The sequence below is a fragment of the Theobroma cacao genome, chromosome 3 (assembly GCF_053813885.1).
Source record: "Theobroma cacao isolate CCN51 chromosome 3, ASM5381388v1, whole genome shotgun sequence".
In the NCBI taxonomy this organism is placed as follows: Eukaryota; Viridiplantae; Streptophyta; class Magnoliopsida; order Malvales; family Malvaceae; genus Theobroma; species Theobroma cacao.
The window spans coordinates 41,998,897-42,012,039 of record NC_142641.1 but is presented as its reverse complement, the minus strand read 5'-3'; the positions used below and the strand labels follow the sequence as shown (position 1 = coordinate 42,012,039).

The window sequence follows — 13,143 nt, the reverse complement described above, 5'->3', positions numbered from 1 at the left end:
TTTAGCCATTGTTCTTGTCTCTTATGTTGTAGTGTTCAGTACTTGGTCAATGGTGAATTACTTGTTTTGACCAGGAAGGTTCTGCCAAAATGGTTGGAATTGAACGACGAAAAGTAAGAGACCACGAGAAAATTCCATCTAACTTGAGTAAGACGGAGTTGTTCCAAAAAATTGTTGATTATTCAAATTTCAAAAACATACCATTAGTCGTTCTTTGATGGATATGGCGGCATATTTGTCTTACTAATCTAACTAGACAGTGTAATATGTTGATGGAGAGAAATTTGCAGCTATAAATATGAGCAGATTGAAAGCCGAAAATGTATAATTAAAGAGAGACCAAAAGGAAACGAGGGACAAGCAAAAAAGGAAAATCAAAATGGGGTTAGAAATATTATTGTGGTCGATTGTGGCAGTTCTCGCAGGAACATATGTTTTTCTGTTCGGTTTCCTTAGGAAATTAAATGAATGGTACTGTGTCAGTAGGCTGGGGAAGAAGCAAAACCCTCTGCCTCCAGGTGATATGGGATGGCCCTTTATCGGAAACATGTGGTCCTTCCTCAGAGCTTTCAAGTCCCAAGACCCTGATTCCTTCATCAACAACTTGATTAAAAGGTATGTTTCTTATCTTTTCCTATTTTGTGTACGTAGATGCAAGAAAACCTTATGAATATGTTTATGAAGGACATTCTAGGGGGAAATATAATGACAGACAAAGGAAACGAAAAGAGTCCAAGTAATTAAAACAGAAATATTAAAGCAATACCTCCAATTAATTAACACCCTTTTTGTATTTGAATTGGTGGTGACTGGTGGCAGGCATGGAAGAACAAGCATTTATAAGACCCATCTGTTTGGGAGTCCGAGCGTCATAGTTTGCAGTCCGGAGTTATGCAGGAAGGTATTGACAGATGATGAACACTTTCTGTTTGGCTACCCTTCATCGGCAACACAATTAGGAGGAAAAAAATCGCTGTATGGTATTTCAAATTCAGAGCACAGGCGTTTGCGTAGGCTAACAACGGATCCTATCAATGGCCATGAAGCACTAGCTTTGTATATAGGGCATATTGAAGACATTGTGATCACTTCATTGGAAGATCTGGCTGGCATGAACCGCCCTATCAAGTTCTTCAATGAGATGAAGAGGATTGGTTTCAAGGTTATTGCACAAATTTTCCTTGGTTCCACTCAGGAATCGGTTCTTTCGTCAATGGTGAAGTATTACACAGAGTTGTTCCCTGGCGTTCTTTCTATACCCATTAATCTCCCTAGTTTTGCATTCCATAAAGCACTTAAGGTAAAGCTTGCTTTGCAATGACAGAAATACTAACACCCCATCAATTGTTTATGTTGTGAGACGAGCCCTGATTATATTTTAACTCGAGACATATATTAGGCACGAAAGAAGCTGGTAAAGACAATTCAAGCCGAATTAGATGTAAGAAGAGCGCAGAAAACTATGGTACCAAACAGGAAGAAAGGGATGATGGACTTACTTATGGAAGTTAAAAACGAGAATGGTGAAAAATTGGAGGATGAGCATATCATTGATTTATTGTTGCTGATCTTGTTCGCGGGTCATGAAACCACAGCACACACCGCAATGTGGGCAATCATCCACCTCCATGACCACCCAGAAATGTTGCAAAAAGCCAAGGTGAGATATGAGTTTCTGTTAATTACTTTTTCAGACCATTAATGATGGTCAATGCCCTCATAGAAATGGTGGTTTCTTATGCGGGTGACAATCTTCTCGAGGTTTCTGTCAAAGCCAATTCTTAGGAAGAAGCATGTGCGATTCTGACTAATGTCATTTCATGGATTATGCATTTAATTCATATCATTTTTGGATTGTAGATGTTCTATTTCAACTGAATTTGGATTTTTTTTCGACTTTCAGGAAGAGCAAGAGGCTATAATAAAGAGAAGGTCATCCTCACAGAAAGGTCTGACCCTCACCGAAATCAAACAAATGGAATATCTACCTAAGGTTTGTTATCTATCACTATTTTCAAGTTCATTTTATTAAGTGTGTATCAAACATCAAATGAACTGAAGTTTTCAATGAGCTAGAGAGGATCAAAATAAAATTCCTAGGCATATATATTGTCTAAATAAACAAGGCAACAGCATTTGATCACAGCTTGAGTTGATCTGCCAGCTGTAGTATCTAACAAGCCCTGTTGTCTTGTTTACTTCCAGGTTATTGATGAGTCTTTGCGAAGAAGCAATTTTGCGTTCTCAATTTTTCGGAAGGTAGAAGCTGATGTTAACATTAATGGTTAGTCTCTGGAAACCTTAGGTTCTTCAATTTTCCTTAATAGCTGCTCTGTTTTCGTCTCATAAAAATAGAGGGTTCTCTTTTTCCAGGTTATACCATACCAAACGGATGGAAAGTTTTGGTTTGGCATAGGGCCATTCACATGGATCCTAATATTTATTCAAACCCAAAAGAATTCCTTCCTTCAAGATGGGAGGTAAGTAGGATCAACAATAAATATTCTTTTTATTGTACATTGATCATTATACATATGCAATAGCTCATCATATATGAAGAAGAATTTTTCTTCAATTTTCTTAAAAAGAAAACAAATTAATAAAGGCATAAAAAGGTACTCAAATAATGCTAAATTAACTATTGTCTGTTTGCCCTAAATGCAGAACCATAGATTCAAAGCAAGGTCTTTCATTCCCTTTGGAGCGGGAAGTAGGACCTGCCCTGGAGCTGATCTAGGCAAACTTGAGATCTCCATTTTCCTTCATTATTTCCTCCTTAACTACAAGTGAGTAATCTCTTTTCTTCGATACCTATACAAGTTAATGGACTACCATGCATTTCATTTCTTTTCATTTGTTCCTAAAAGAAACTGCAAAATTTTTTCCTCCAAAACTTGTTGAAAGAGAAAGTATCAAGCATTTCATCGGATTCTCAGGTGCTAGTGCTTTGTCTTTGGTTAATAGGAAAATACATGATTAACATCATATACAAGAAAAATGGCATGGATAACATGCGCCCAAGACCATGAGTCCATGAATTTCTGACATTTTCTTTTCTTCTGCAGGCTTGAAGAGGTAAACCCGAGGGGTCCAATTAATTACCTACCCTTGCCACGCCCAGCAGACAACTGTCTTGCAAGAATCATTAAGCTCCCGTGATGCTTTCTATTGGGACCAATGACCCCTTTCCTTGCTTCACCTTAGCAAGTATTCAGTATACATGGGTTTAGGCATAGTGCTGCCAAGAAAGACAGGGAGCTTAATTTTCAATTTGTTAACAAGTTTAGCAGTGTCGAGGCCTGCAGACACACCAAGAATGTTCTTATTCTTCTTCTTCTATCCCATTCCCTTACATATAAATGTTTTCCCTCATTCTTTCTAGTAGGAAAATTTTCAGCAGTTGGATGTAACATCGTATTTTTGCTCCATGTCCGGTAGAGTAAAAAAAAGTAAACAGTGGCATTAATGTAGATTGCTTTTCGTTGGCTCATCATTTTCAACTACCTCTCGGTTTCTTGTGATACATGCACCGAGCAATAGTTCGTTTTATGTAAGGAGGGTGACAGGGGTGCCCTGCTTTGTCTCACTGGATGGTTGTGGATAAATCGGCTAACTTTTTCGCATTGTTTTAAGCTACTGCATAGTTTGCCTAACTAACAAGATTACTTAAGATAAACTTTAAATTGACAATAAAGATGTAGGATAAGTTTTAGTAAGGGGCAAAGCTAATTAATTTTTGTTGAAGGTTAAAGACATAGAGAAATAAGGATTAAAAATATTTTAAGGTAAATTTAATCAATAACAAAAAGATTTATAATAAATAATAATTTTATATAACATGTAAATAAAAAAATAAAAAAAAAATCTTATAATAATCTTTTAGAAAAGTTGTGCTTCTTGGATTTAAATTCATCCATTATTGATTATATATTAAAAAAATGAACAATATTTTTTTCAATATAAACAATTAAATATCTGTAAAAAATCTATTATCTATTTTGTTTCAGAGTTTTATGTTCACAATTTTCATTTTTAAAAAAATTCTCAATGTAGTTGCACTAGAAGCTGAAAGGGTTAAAAAAATGCAAATTAATATATCAATCATGATTAATAAAAAAAATGATATATTGATCAAATTTTAAATAATAATTAAAAGTGCAATACTATAACTTATATTTGAGAATTATATCATAATTTTTTAATTTTTAAAGATTAAAATTATAAAAAAAATCACATAACAAAAAAAACATAATAAGTAGAACTGAGTAGGACTTGTGGGATCATTTTACTATTTTTTATTTATATTAATTATTAAATAAAAATTATTTTAAAAACTTATTAAAATATATATAATAAATAATTTTAAATATTTTGGAGACGACGCCACATGGCATAACTACGATCCACCCCTGGTTTTAATTGCAATGGTTTCGTCATTTGTGAACGAATGGCATGATAAGTTGGAAGATTAGAATATTGACTTAAGGGAATGAAGCATATAATAATAGCAACGTGAGAGGAAAGTTGTATCAGATGGGAAACTGAGTGATACGTCCATGAAATAAAAACGGTTTGAAACTTATACAACCAAAGAGACACAATAGAGAAGGGAGAGAGATTCAATAATGGGTTTGGATTTCCGGCCGGTGAATATTGCGGTTGTGGTTGGATTGGGAACTTATGTGTTCCTGTTGGTTTTCTTAGGAAAGTTAATGAGTGGTACTATGTCAGCAGGCTGGGAGAGAGGAACATTCTCTTCCTCCAGGTAATATGGGGTGGCTTATATTAGGCAATATGTGGTTTTTTCTCAAAGCTTTCAGATCCAAAGACCCTGAAACCTTCATCAACGAATTGGTTCAAAGGCATGGTAGAACTGGAATTTACTAGTCCTGCTTGTTTGGAAGTCCAAGCATCATAGTTTGTATTCCTGAAACATGCAAGAAGATCTTGACAGATGAAAGATTTGCTCCTGGCTACCCTATATCCATAAGGAAGTTAACAGGAAGCAAGTCGTTTCACAGTGTTTCGAATTCAGAACACAGGCGTTTGCGCAAGCTAACGACTGCTCCAACTAATGGCCACGAAGTACTGGCCATGTATATTGGATATATTGAGAACATTGTGATCACTGATTTGGAAGAATGGACAAGCATGAACAGGCCAATTGAATTCTTGAAGGAGATGGAGAGGGTAACTTTCAAGGTCTTGACACATATCTTCATGGGATCTGGTGCTGAATCTATTCGGGAGTCAACGGAGAAGTATCACAATGACTTCCACCATGGATTATTATCTGCTGCATATAATATTCCTGGTTTTCCATTCCATAAAGCTCTCAAGGTAATTTTTTTTATCAATTACATGCCTAAAACAGCATGCCTTCATTTGTTTATGTCTGAACAGAAATAGTTGTGAATAATTTATTTGGATAGATAAATGAACATTTAAGAAACTCTGGATGCATCAGGCAAGGAATATGTTTGTAAAGATCTTTCATGATGTTCTGGATGAAAGAAGGAGTAAAAGTGATCATCCGTATGAAAGGAGAGGCATGATCGATCTACTCATGAAAATTGAAGATGAGAATGGTGAAAAAGTTCAGTGATAACTATATATCTGATTTACTACTATCGTTCTTCGCCACTGGGTTTGGGAGCATAGCCAATGCAGCAACCTGGACTACTACCTATCTGCATGACCATCCAGAAATGTTGCAGAAAGCTAGGTAAGTTAGTAATCTTAGAGGGTTCAATGAAATTGACACATGAGAATCACTTTGAGTCTTCTACCTGCTGTGTGGGTAAATTGACAGCTTTAAACTGGCATTGGTTTTCCTTTTTGGTCCTTATTTGTTGGGTATTTTTAGATTATTTTGGTTCATAAATGCCATTGTCTTATGACATACCTGTGTGATGTGTAACAACTTAACCGCAATCTAACCATGACATGAACAACCTAACCATAACATATAACATGTTTTTGTGCATGATGTATAACATTATGACATATAATTTCATTAAAGATAATTTTGTCCAACTTAATTAAAAATAGTTAAAATTATAAAAAAATAATTATTTTTGAAAACATGGCTATTTTTAAAAATACTTTTTAGAAAAATTAACTTTAGAAGGTCTCATCAGTAAACTATCTGCATTCATTTTATTCAGATAAAGCAATTAACTTATTCCTTTTTTTCAGAATTAAGTTATATATGCTTATTAATTTTATTAAAGCTATTTGTTGGATTCCAAAACCTACAATTTCCTTTGCAATATATTCAAAGAAGAGACAAAAGAAAAGGTTGATTAGGTTTTTGAATGAAATACATAAAAATTGAATTTTAAATTTATTTTAATTCGATTTTTAATAGATTTGGGTATTTAACAGTTAATATTTAGATTTCAGATATAGATTCACGTAATAATTTTAAAGTTTAATCATATATTTATAAAATTCAAAGCTTCTATCGATTTGAGATTGAATACTTTAAAAAATAATTGTACTTGTCTGAATGGGCTGTTAATTATGTTGGGCCTAATTGTAAACTCGCTATTGTTAAAGGCCCAATTTTCAAGAACCTATATGACAATGGATTATATGGAAAACAAAACATTGTAGGATAAATGCAATTCATGTACGGAAGCAAAACCGAGGAAAAATAGAGAATAAGGGAAAAAGGCTTTTGAAAAATATAATGTAAGAAAGGGAAACAAATTTTTGCAAAGTTGGAGCTTGCTGTCCTGTGATAATTATGAATAACATAGAAGCTGTGAAACCTTACTCCGTTACGGAAGTGAAATTATGGTACAAAGTTCTAGTGGGAAGCATCTTCCTCCTCGCAGAATTTGGTGTATTCCTTTGGACCCATCAAGGATTCTAGTTCTGATGGGCTACTTGGCTTCACCTTGATTATCCATCCGTCTTCGTATGGGCTTGAATTAATCTTCAACAGGAAAGGAAAGATGTTAGACTTCAGTACCCCAAATGAAATTATGCTTTATGGTTTATATCTTTCGTTGCCGAGCGAAGGCCAAAAGCAGAAACCAAAGGAAGTAGTAGAACTGTTTTTTTTTCCTATAGTTTGTCAGCATCAAGAATAGCAGTTGTAATTTGAATTGAGAGAATTACCAAGCCAGGAGCTTCAGTAAGCTTGGAATTAACCTCAACAACTTCACCAGAGATTGGGGAATTGACATCACTGGTTGCTTTAACACTTTCCACAGCTCCAAAGCCTTTGCCTTGGCTGACTGAACCACCAGGTTCTGGCAGGTCCACAAAGACTACTTCTCCAAGATGGTCCTGTAAAGAGTCATAGATCATGTAATGTTGTAAGTTCCTTAGATGAATCTGCTGCATTGTGCCATAAAGGGAAAAAATACAAATAATTTGTATGAAGTTATGGTGTGTGTATATATATATATATATATGTATGTACACGAAGGTGGAGTGTTCTTCGAAAGTATATATATGTGTGCGTGTGTCATTCAAAAGTAATAATTCAGAAATATGTTATTACTCTTAACAATCATGTCAAAATAAAGTCTGTATATCTCCAAACAGACAATGATTGCTTATTTGTACTATGAACATGTTATGTCATATCATTTTCAGATTAAACAAATTCTAATCTTCAAGACTTTTAGGGTTCTCGGCGAATTGAAGTCTGTTAAAGTTTCATATTTTGAATTTTCCATTCCTTCCTTTATGTTCTTACCAAATTCTTCAAATCCAGGTCTGTACTTGTATCCTGCTAGAGTTTGCCCAACAACTGCTAGTGTACCTAAAGTACCCAGATACTCAAAATCCCAAGTAAAAACCAACGAGGACATTACCAACTCATTTTGAGGTCAGCATAAGGCCACAACATAGCCATTGGAGAAATTTCACCTTCAAGAGCAAATTCATACAAACAAAACAACCTGTACTAAAATATACTATTGGATTCAAATTAATGAAGTAAACACTTAATAAAAATGCATCTTTCCAGGATAATATTAGTGGGAGAAAAAGTTGTTGATTAAGGGAAGAAAGAAGGGAATAACCTGAGCATGGTCAGTGATGCCAATGGTAGCCACTGAACCTTCATGCTTCACCCACTCATGTGAATTTGCATATTTCAACCCATCCAAAACTGCAAAATCCAACACATTTTCCCCATATCACAATCCTTACATTCCATAAAAATAGTGGCTAAAAGATAAAGTCGAAGAAAAGGGGTACCAGTGGAAAAGCATCTGGAGAGGGAGAATGCAGGGGAGAGGTGAGCTTTGGAGGCACAAGAGATTTTGAGTGCATTGGCAGTGGAAGAAGCCCACATTCTGAGTGCCATGTTATTGTGTTATCTTTACTTGTTTATGGGCTTTTGCCTTTGGTTGGCTGCAAATCTATAAAAGGGCAAATGAAATAAGAGAAGTTTTGGTGTGTATGGTTTCTGGCTGGTTTTATCTTGTATGAATGGTAGGCAACGAAAGCCTCATCCTAAGACCGGACTCACAAAGACATGCTGCTGTTTTTCTTTTCATGTGACAAATTTTCTTGTCCTCTAAAGTAAACTCTTTTCAAACAAAACGTAGTATGCAAATGCCACATTTGATTAGGAAAAAAAAGAATGAAATCATTGGTCAATTCATCCCATGGGCACACTGCTTTTCTTCTACTGAGAGGTCGGTTAATTTTTTAAAAAAAAATGCTAACTTGGGTCCTCGATTAAAAATAATATCACTACATATTATTTTTTTTAGATAAACTTAGATTAGGATTATGATTTAAGAGATTGTCAATCTAAATCTCTAACTTTATTTATAAAATACATATTTGAATAAGATTTTTTTACTCTTTTTAAATATTTTTTTTCTCTAAATATTTCTTTTATAATTATTTTTTTTTATCTCTCAAGTTTTAAAATTATTTTATTTTCATCATTTTTAAATTTAAAAAATATTTCAATAATTCAGTTTTGATTCATAAATTTAATAAATCAAGTAAGTGTTGCTATTATTTTATTTTCATCATCTCTAAATTTTTAAAAAATTTTAATGTTTGATCTCTAATTTTTTATTTCAACAAATCAAGTAACTAACTTCTTATCTTTTTAATATTTTCATTCTCTAAACCCGACAATTGAAAGAGGATCGGGTCGGTCTAGTCTCGTCTCGTGGGCAGATCCAGTGTTTTTGGGAAAGTTCCAAGCTTCCATCCGAGAAGTCTCCTACGGTGAGGACTTTGAAAAAGCTATAAAGAAAAAGGCTAAAGCTTGGAGCTTTCGACAAGATTTGGGTCTTTGATTTTTTCTGTTCTCCTACAAATTAACGAAAGAGAGTAAATTCATCCATACCCATCAGAGATCAGATAATGATATGAGAATGGAAGAGATTGTAGAGGAAACCGATGGAAAACATGAAAAGATGGCGGAAATTACTCTCAAAACCGTTGGCCCTGCTCGCCCTACTCGCCTTCATGTCCCTTCTTCCATCAGAGTACGTTTTATTCTGTGTGTTTTTATGGTTTTCACTTTTTGCATCTTTTTTTGGTTGTGATCTTGCTGAATTATAATAGTCCTTTTGCTTACAACAAAATTGTAAGATTTAATGTGGAGTATCATGGCTAAGATAAGATTCAGGGAGTTAAATTTGTTTACAAATCTGACTTTTAAGTCTCATTTCTATGGTTGAACCATTTAAGCCTTTGATATTTGGTTACTGTTGTATCTTAAAGTTAAACAAATTAGTTGATGATTCAGTAATATAGTCATGACTGTGTGCTGGGTCAGTTAAGTATTATTTTACACTTTATTTCTCATACTGGAATGAGAGACGCCTAGAGTGCTTGCAAGCAGGAAAATTGACATGCAGTCTGAGATGTCTATGCTTGTAGAAAGGACTGCAACTTTTTAAATATCTATTGAGGTCTTGTAGATGTACCTTGAACATTAAGGTCCATAGAGCCTGCACATTATTGTATTTTAATTTTACTTTTCCAAGATAGATTCTAAAGTGATTCTTTGCTTCACTTATGAGCATCCAAAAACATTAAGGGCATCTTAGGTTTCATTTTCATTTTGATGGTATTAGCTTGTATGCATAGTTATGAGAAAGCATGCTTGATTAAAAAAATTTTAATACCATCCATCACACATGTTTATGATGTGCTCATCTTATGTTATCAAAATTAGGTTCTTGATTTGAGAAAATTGATTGCTGGAAAGAATCGTTTGCCAGTAGAAAATTTGAAGCTTATCTTGCGAGGGAAGGTATTGCATGACCGTGAAGATGGGGATGACATTTATATTCAACTCAATGATGGTGGTATAGATCTTGCCTTTTAACAATATTTTTTGATTCTGTAGTTTGCTTTCACCATGTACTAGTATCATTAGTGCGTTGGAGGAAGGAAACAGTCCCTTCTCGAGTTCCCTCACTTTTATAATTGAAAATCAATGTTCTTTAAATTTTCGGGAGTATTTGATATTTTGGGAACAAAGTAACTTTCTTATCATGCCTATTGCAGCTATCTCTCTGTTTTTGTTCTTTGGTCCTGGTTAGTGTTTTGCTATTGTTATGTCAGCACTTTCTATCAATTTTTTAGATTCCCTCATTGTTGCTGTCAAACCAAAGCCGCCAGTTGGACATGATATTGATGACGATGATGAAGATCTGGTATGACTGACTTAACATTGTCATTAAACTGAGCTTGGATGCACTTTGATAAATCAAAGTGTTTTAGTTGATATTTTTGTTTTTCCTCAATTCTTGAATAGAAATTTCAGCTCCCGCAGTCAACAAGCCGATGGCAGAAGAAGCTTTACTCTTTTTTACATAATAGATTGAGGCTTCCTGGTGAGAATCAAGTTAAATTGAGCTGTTGTTATTTTACCAAATACTAACACTTCATTGGTTGACCATCCCTTGTGTCTTTTTGCAGATATCCTTTTGATAGCAATATTTTCTCTCAGTCTTAAGGCATGGGCTTTTATTATTTTATGGTTTATATTGGCGCCTGTTGCCCATAAATGGGATCTTGGACCATTATTTGTAAGTTGGCTTTTGTCTCTTTAGTACAACTCTTTATGTATATTGCACAGTATCTGCTTTTTCTTGTTGGGAAGTGGGGCTGTATGGTTTAGTTAGACTCCTATCCAAATTCTTTGTATTTCCCATGAAACACCGGGGAATACTGGTTTCTTCTTTGATGCAGTAGAAATAAAATAGAGGTTGTTGTGGTTATTGAGGTCATATTTTTGTAGAAAGATGTTTCATTTGGTTGTCTTAATATAGTAGATTAGATTTTTTTTAGTGTATTACAGTGGGTGTCTACATTTTATTCGTCCAAAGGAGAAGTAGAAGAAAATACTTGTTTTTCTTGATGTTACCTTAAAAAAATTTTAAGAGGATTTGAACAATAACTTCTGATGCTCATAGTGAATCTGATGTTATAATTTGTATATGTATGAAGTGTGTTAGCCAGAAACCTGTGGAAAGGAAAAGATTTCGAAATTGTCCATGCTATTGCTATTTGGATCAAATTTATTCTATATAAAACAAATAGCAATGCAAATTCAGAGATGAGGACTAAGATTATTGAAAGACACAGACAAACTATCACACATTCAATTTTAATTTATTTTGATTATCCGGATCATTTGCATTACAAAAGATGTTCATATCTTCTCTTGCCCTTCTTTTGCTCAGATACTTGGTACTGGCTTTTGTATAATTTTCCTGAATCTTGGACGGCGGCAACCTGGTGATGTCAGGTATTTTCTTGACTCTATAATTTATGGTAGCAAAAGCTTGTAACATAAACGTGGAGATAAAAACAAGAAATTTTGTGTTGAAACAAATATCTATTACATGACTCTGACACCTGGTCTGATGGTAAAATTGTCACAGTAGTTTATAGGACCAAGGTCACTGACTCCTCATAACTCTTTTGAACAGACTATTAAATGAAAATTTTGTTTGAAATAATATTTTGTTAACTTCTTTTACTATTTTTTTCCAAAGATATTTGTGGAGAAAGAATTAGATGATTTTCTTGAGTATGGAAATGATCGTATTGTAACGTAATTCATGCAATGGAACCTCTTGTGGTTTATCATAGTGGTTGTTTTTGGGTCTTTGTTTAGTTTCTAAACCCTCATAGAATGTGACATTCTTTTTAAACAACATGGACTGCTTATGTTTTTTTCCATGGCAACTTATCTTTTTCTTTCCAATACCTACAGTGCATATTCCATCTTCAATGAAGATTTTAGGGAGCTTCCTGGGACCCTCAACGCAGACGCTATAGATAGAGATATAAGGACAGGTCAGTTTTGAGCCAGTCACACACCATGTGTGATTATCAAAATGATTACTTGTAAATATGTTTTTGACCTTTTTGCATCTTAAAGGGAGAAAAGATGTAAACACTTCTTTCAATCATTCTTTGTTTCCTTAATAGAAAACGAAAATCTTCATCATGAACTAAAGGATCCGTATGAATGATAACCTTTATCTCACATCAATACCATGGAATTAAGGCATGTTTAATAATGAATTATTGGACTTGTGCAATGGCTGTGGGAGGTTATGGAATCGAAATCTGGCTCAGATGTGAAATTGTACTCCATGTAGTTGCCAAAGAGTTTTTGAGGTCTGCTGCAGGACATTTTGAATCCAGAATTCTGATGCAATCCAAATGAATCTTTTATGTCACTTGTGATTTTTAATTATGATTGTATGTCAACTTGTTTAAGATCAGTATAAACTTTGTGCTGATCAGTTTCTCCAGAGGGTGCTCAAGGATGTGATGCACCCTTCAAAAAGGACATGGTACTTTCAAGACTTTTAGGCACAACTCAAATTTCTGTCACTCGATGTTGTCCCCTTTTGAAATATCTACTCCTAAATTGTAATAGCATTCAAGAGTATTTCCATTTGTCATTTGGGGGGCTAAGGGTTTAGGTAGAGATCTTTAATTCAAACCATTAAGAAGGGAAAAAAAAACAATAATCTTGACAACGATCATCTACATCTAGTCATGAACACAAAGGATGTAGTGATGGTTCATGTAGTTTCCAGGAATAATTTGCAGTATCATGTGATGGAGTTCTGCAGTTTTAGAACCTTAAACGTTTGATAGACCCCTGAATCCTTTTGCTAC

At 34.3% G+C, this 13,143-nt stretch overlaps 3 protein-coding genes and 1 pseudogene across 3 annotated transcripts; 3 read left to right on the top strand and 1 right to left on the bottom strand.

Moving 5' to 3' along the window:
• The first annotated feature begins 270 nt into the window (after nucleotides 1–270).
• On the top strand, nucleotides 271–3,493 carry LOC18606079 (7,8-epoxymelianol synthase CYP88A154-like). Its single transcript, XM_018117248.2, has 8 exons — nucleotides 271–615; nucleotides 820–1,300; nucleotides 1,400–1,660; nucleotides 1,904–1,993; nucleotides 2,206–2,284; nucleotides 2,374–2,480; nucleotides 2,665–2,786; nucleotides 3,066–3,493. Exons 1-8 carry the CDS (start codon nucleotides 380–382, stop codon nucleotides 3,157–3,159), a joined length of 1,470 nt encoding a protein of 489 aa, XP_017972737.2. The 5' UTR covers nucleotides 271–379; the 3' UTR covers nucleotides 3,160–3,493.
• A 1,132-nt stretch (nucleotides 3,494–4,625) lies between these two features.
• Nucleotides 4,626–5,605, top strand: LOC18606078 (7,8-epoxymelianol synthase CYP88A154 pseudogene; annotated as a pseudogene).
• A 1,054-nt stretch (nucleotides 5,606–6,659) lies between these two features.
• LOC18606077 (glycine cleavage system H protein, mitochondrial) lies at nucleotides 6,660–8,410 on the bottom strand. The gene is made up of 4 exons (XM_007039491.3): nucleotides 8,221–8,410; nucleotides 8,043–8,131; nucleotides 7,129–7,299; nucleotides 6,660–6,943 (listed from the first exon to the last, which is right to left on the bottom strand). Exons 1-4 carry the CDS (start codon nucleotides 8,327–8,329, stop codon nucleotides 6,815–6,817), a joined length of 498 nt encoding a protein of 165 aa, XP_007039553.1. The 5' UTR covers nucleotides 8,330–8,410; the 3' UTR covers nucleotides 6,660–6,814.
• Nucleotides 8,411–9,090: 680 nt separating this feature from the next.
• LOC18606076 (ubiquitin family protein) lies at nucleotides 9,091–12,505 on the top strand. The gene is made up of 7 exons (XM_007039490.3): nucleotides 9,091–9,476; nucleotides 10,172–10,304; nucleotides 10,585–10,655; nucleotides 10,757–10,835; nucleotides 10,921–11,030; nucleotides 11,688–11,752; nucleotides 12,224–12,505. Exons 1-7 carry the CDS (start codon nucleotides 9,357–9,359, stop codon nucleotides 12,315–12,317), a joined length of 672 nt encoding a protein of 223 aa, XP_007039552.3. The 5' UTR covers nucleotides 9,091–9,356; the 3' UTR covers nucleotides 12,318–12,505.
• The last annotated feature ends 638 nt before the right edge of the window (nucleotides 12,506–13,143 follow it).

What these genes read in the sequence shown, in the direction of transcription:
- LOC18606079 (XM_018117248.2), top strand. Translation starts at nt 380, where the DNA reads ATGGGGTTAGAAATATTATTGTGGTCGATTGTGGCAGTTCTCGCAGGA. An exon ending in AAATGGAATATCTACCTAAG is followed by an intron (nt 1,994 to 2,205) that starts GTTTGTTATCTA and finishes GTTTACTTCCAG; the next exon opens with GTTATTGATGAGTCTTTGCG. An exon ending in AGCTGATGTTAACATTAATG is followed by an intron (nt 2,285 to 2,373) that starts GTTAGTCTCTGG and finishes CTCTTTTTCCAG; the next exon opens with GTTATACCATACCAAACGGA.
- LOC18606077 (XM_007039491.3), bottom strand. Translation starts at nt 8,329, where the DNA reads ATGGCACTCAGAATGTGGGCTTCTTCCACTGCCAATGCACTCAAAATC. An exon ending in CTCCAGATGCTTTTCCACTG is followed by an intron (nt 8,132 to 8,220) that starts GTACCCCTTTTC and finishes TGGATTTTGCAG; the next exon opens with TTTTGGATGGGTTGAAATAT. An exon ending in GCATCACTGACCATGCTCAG is followed by an intron (nt 7,300 to 8,042) that starts GTTATTCCCTTC and finishes GACTCTTTACAG; the next exon opens with GACCATCTTGGAGAAGTAGT.
- LOC18606076 (XM_007039490.3), top strand. Translation starts at nt 9,357, where the DNA reads ATGAGAATGGAAGAGATTGTAGAGGAAACCGATGGAAAACATGAAAAG. An exon ending in GGGATCTTGGACCATTATTT is followed by an intron (nt 11,031 to 11,687) that starts GTAAGTTGGCTT and finishes TCTTTTGCTCAG; the next exon opens with ATACTTGGTACTGGCTTTTG. An exon ending in CGGCAACCTGGTGATGTCAG is followed by an intron (nt 11,753 to 12,223) that starts GTATTTTCTTGA and finishes CAATACCTACAG; the next exon opens with TGCATATTCCATCTTCAATG.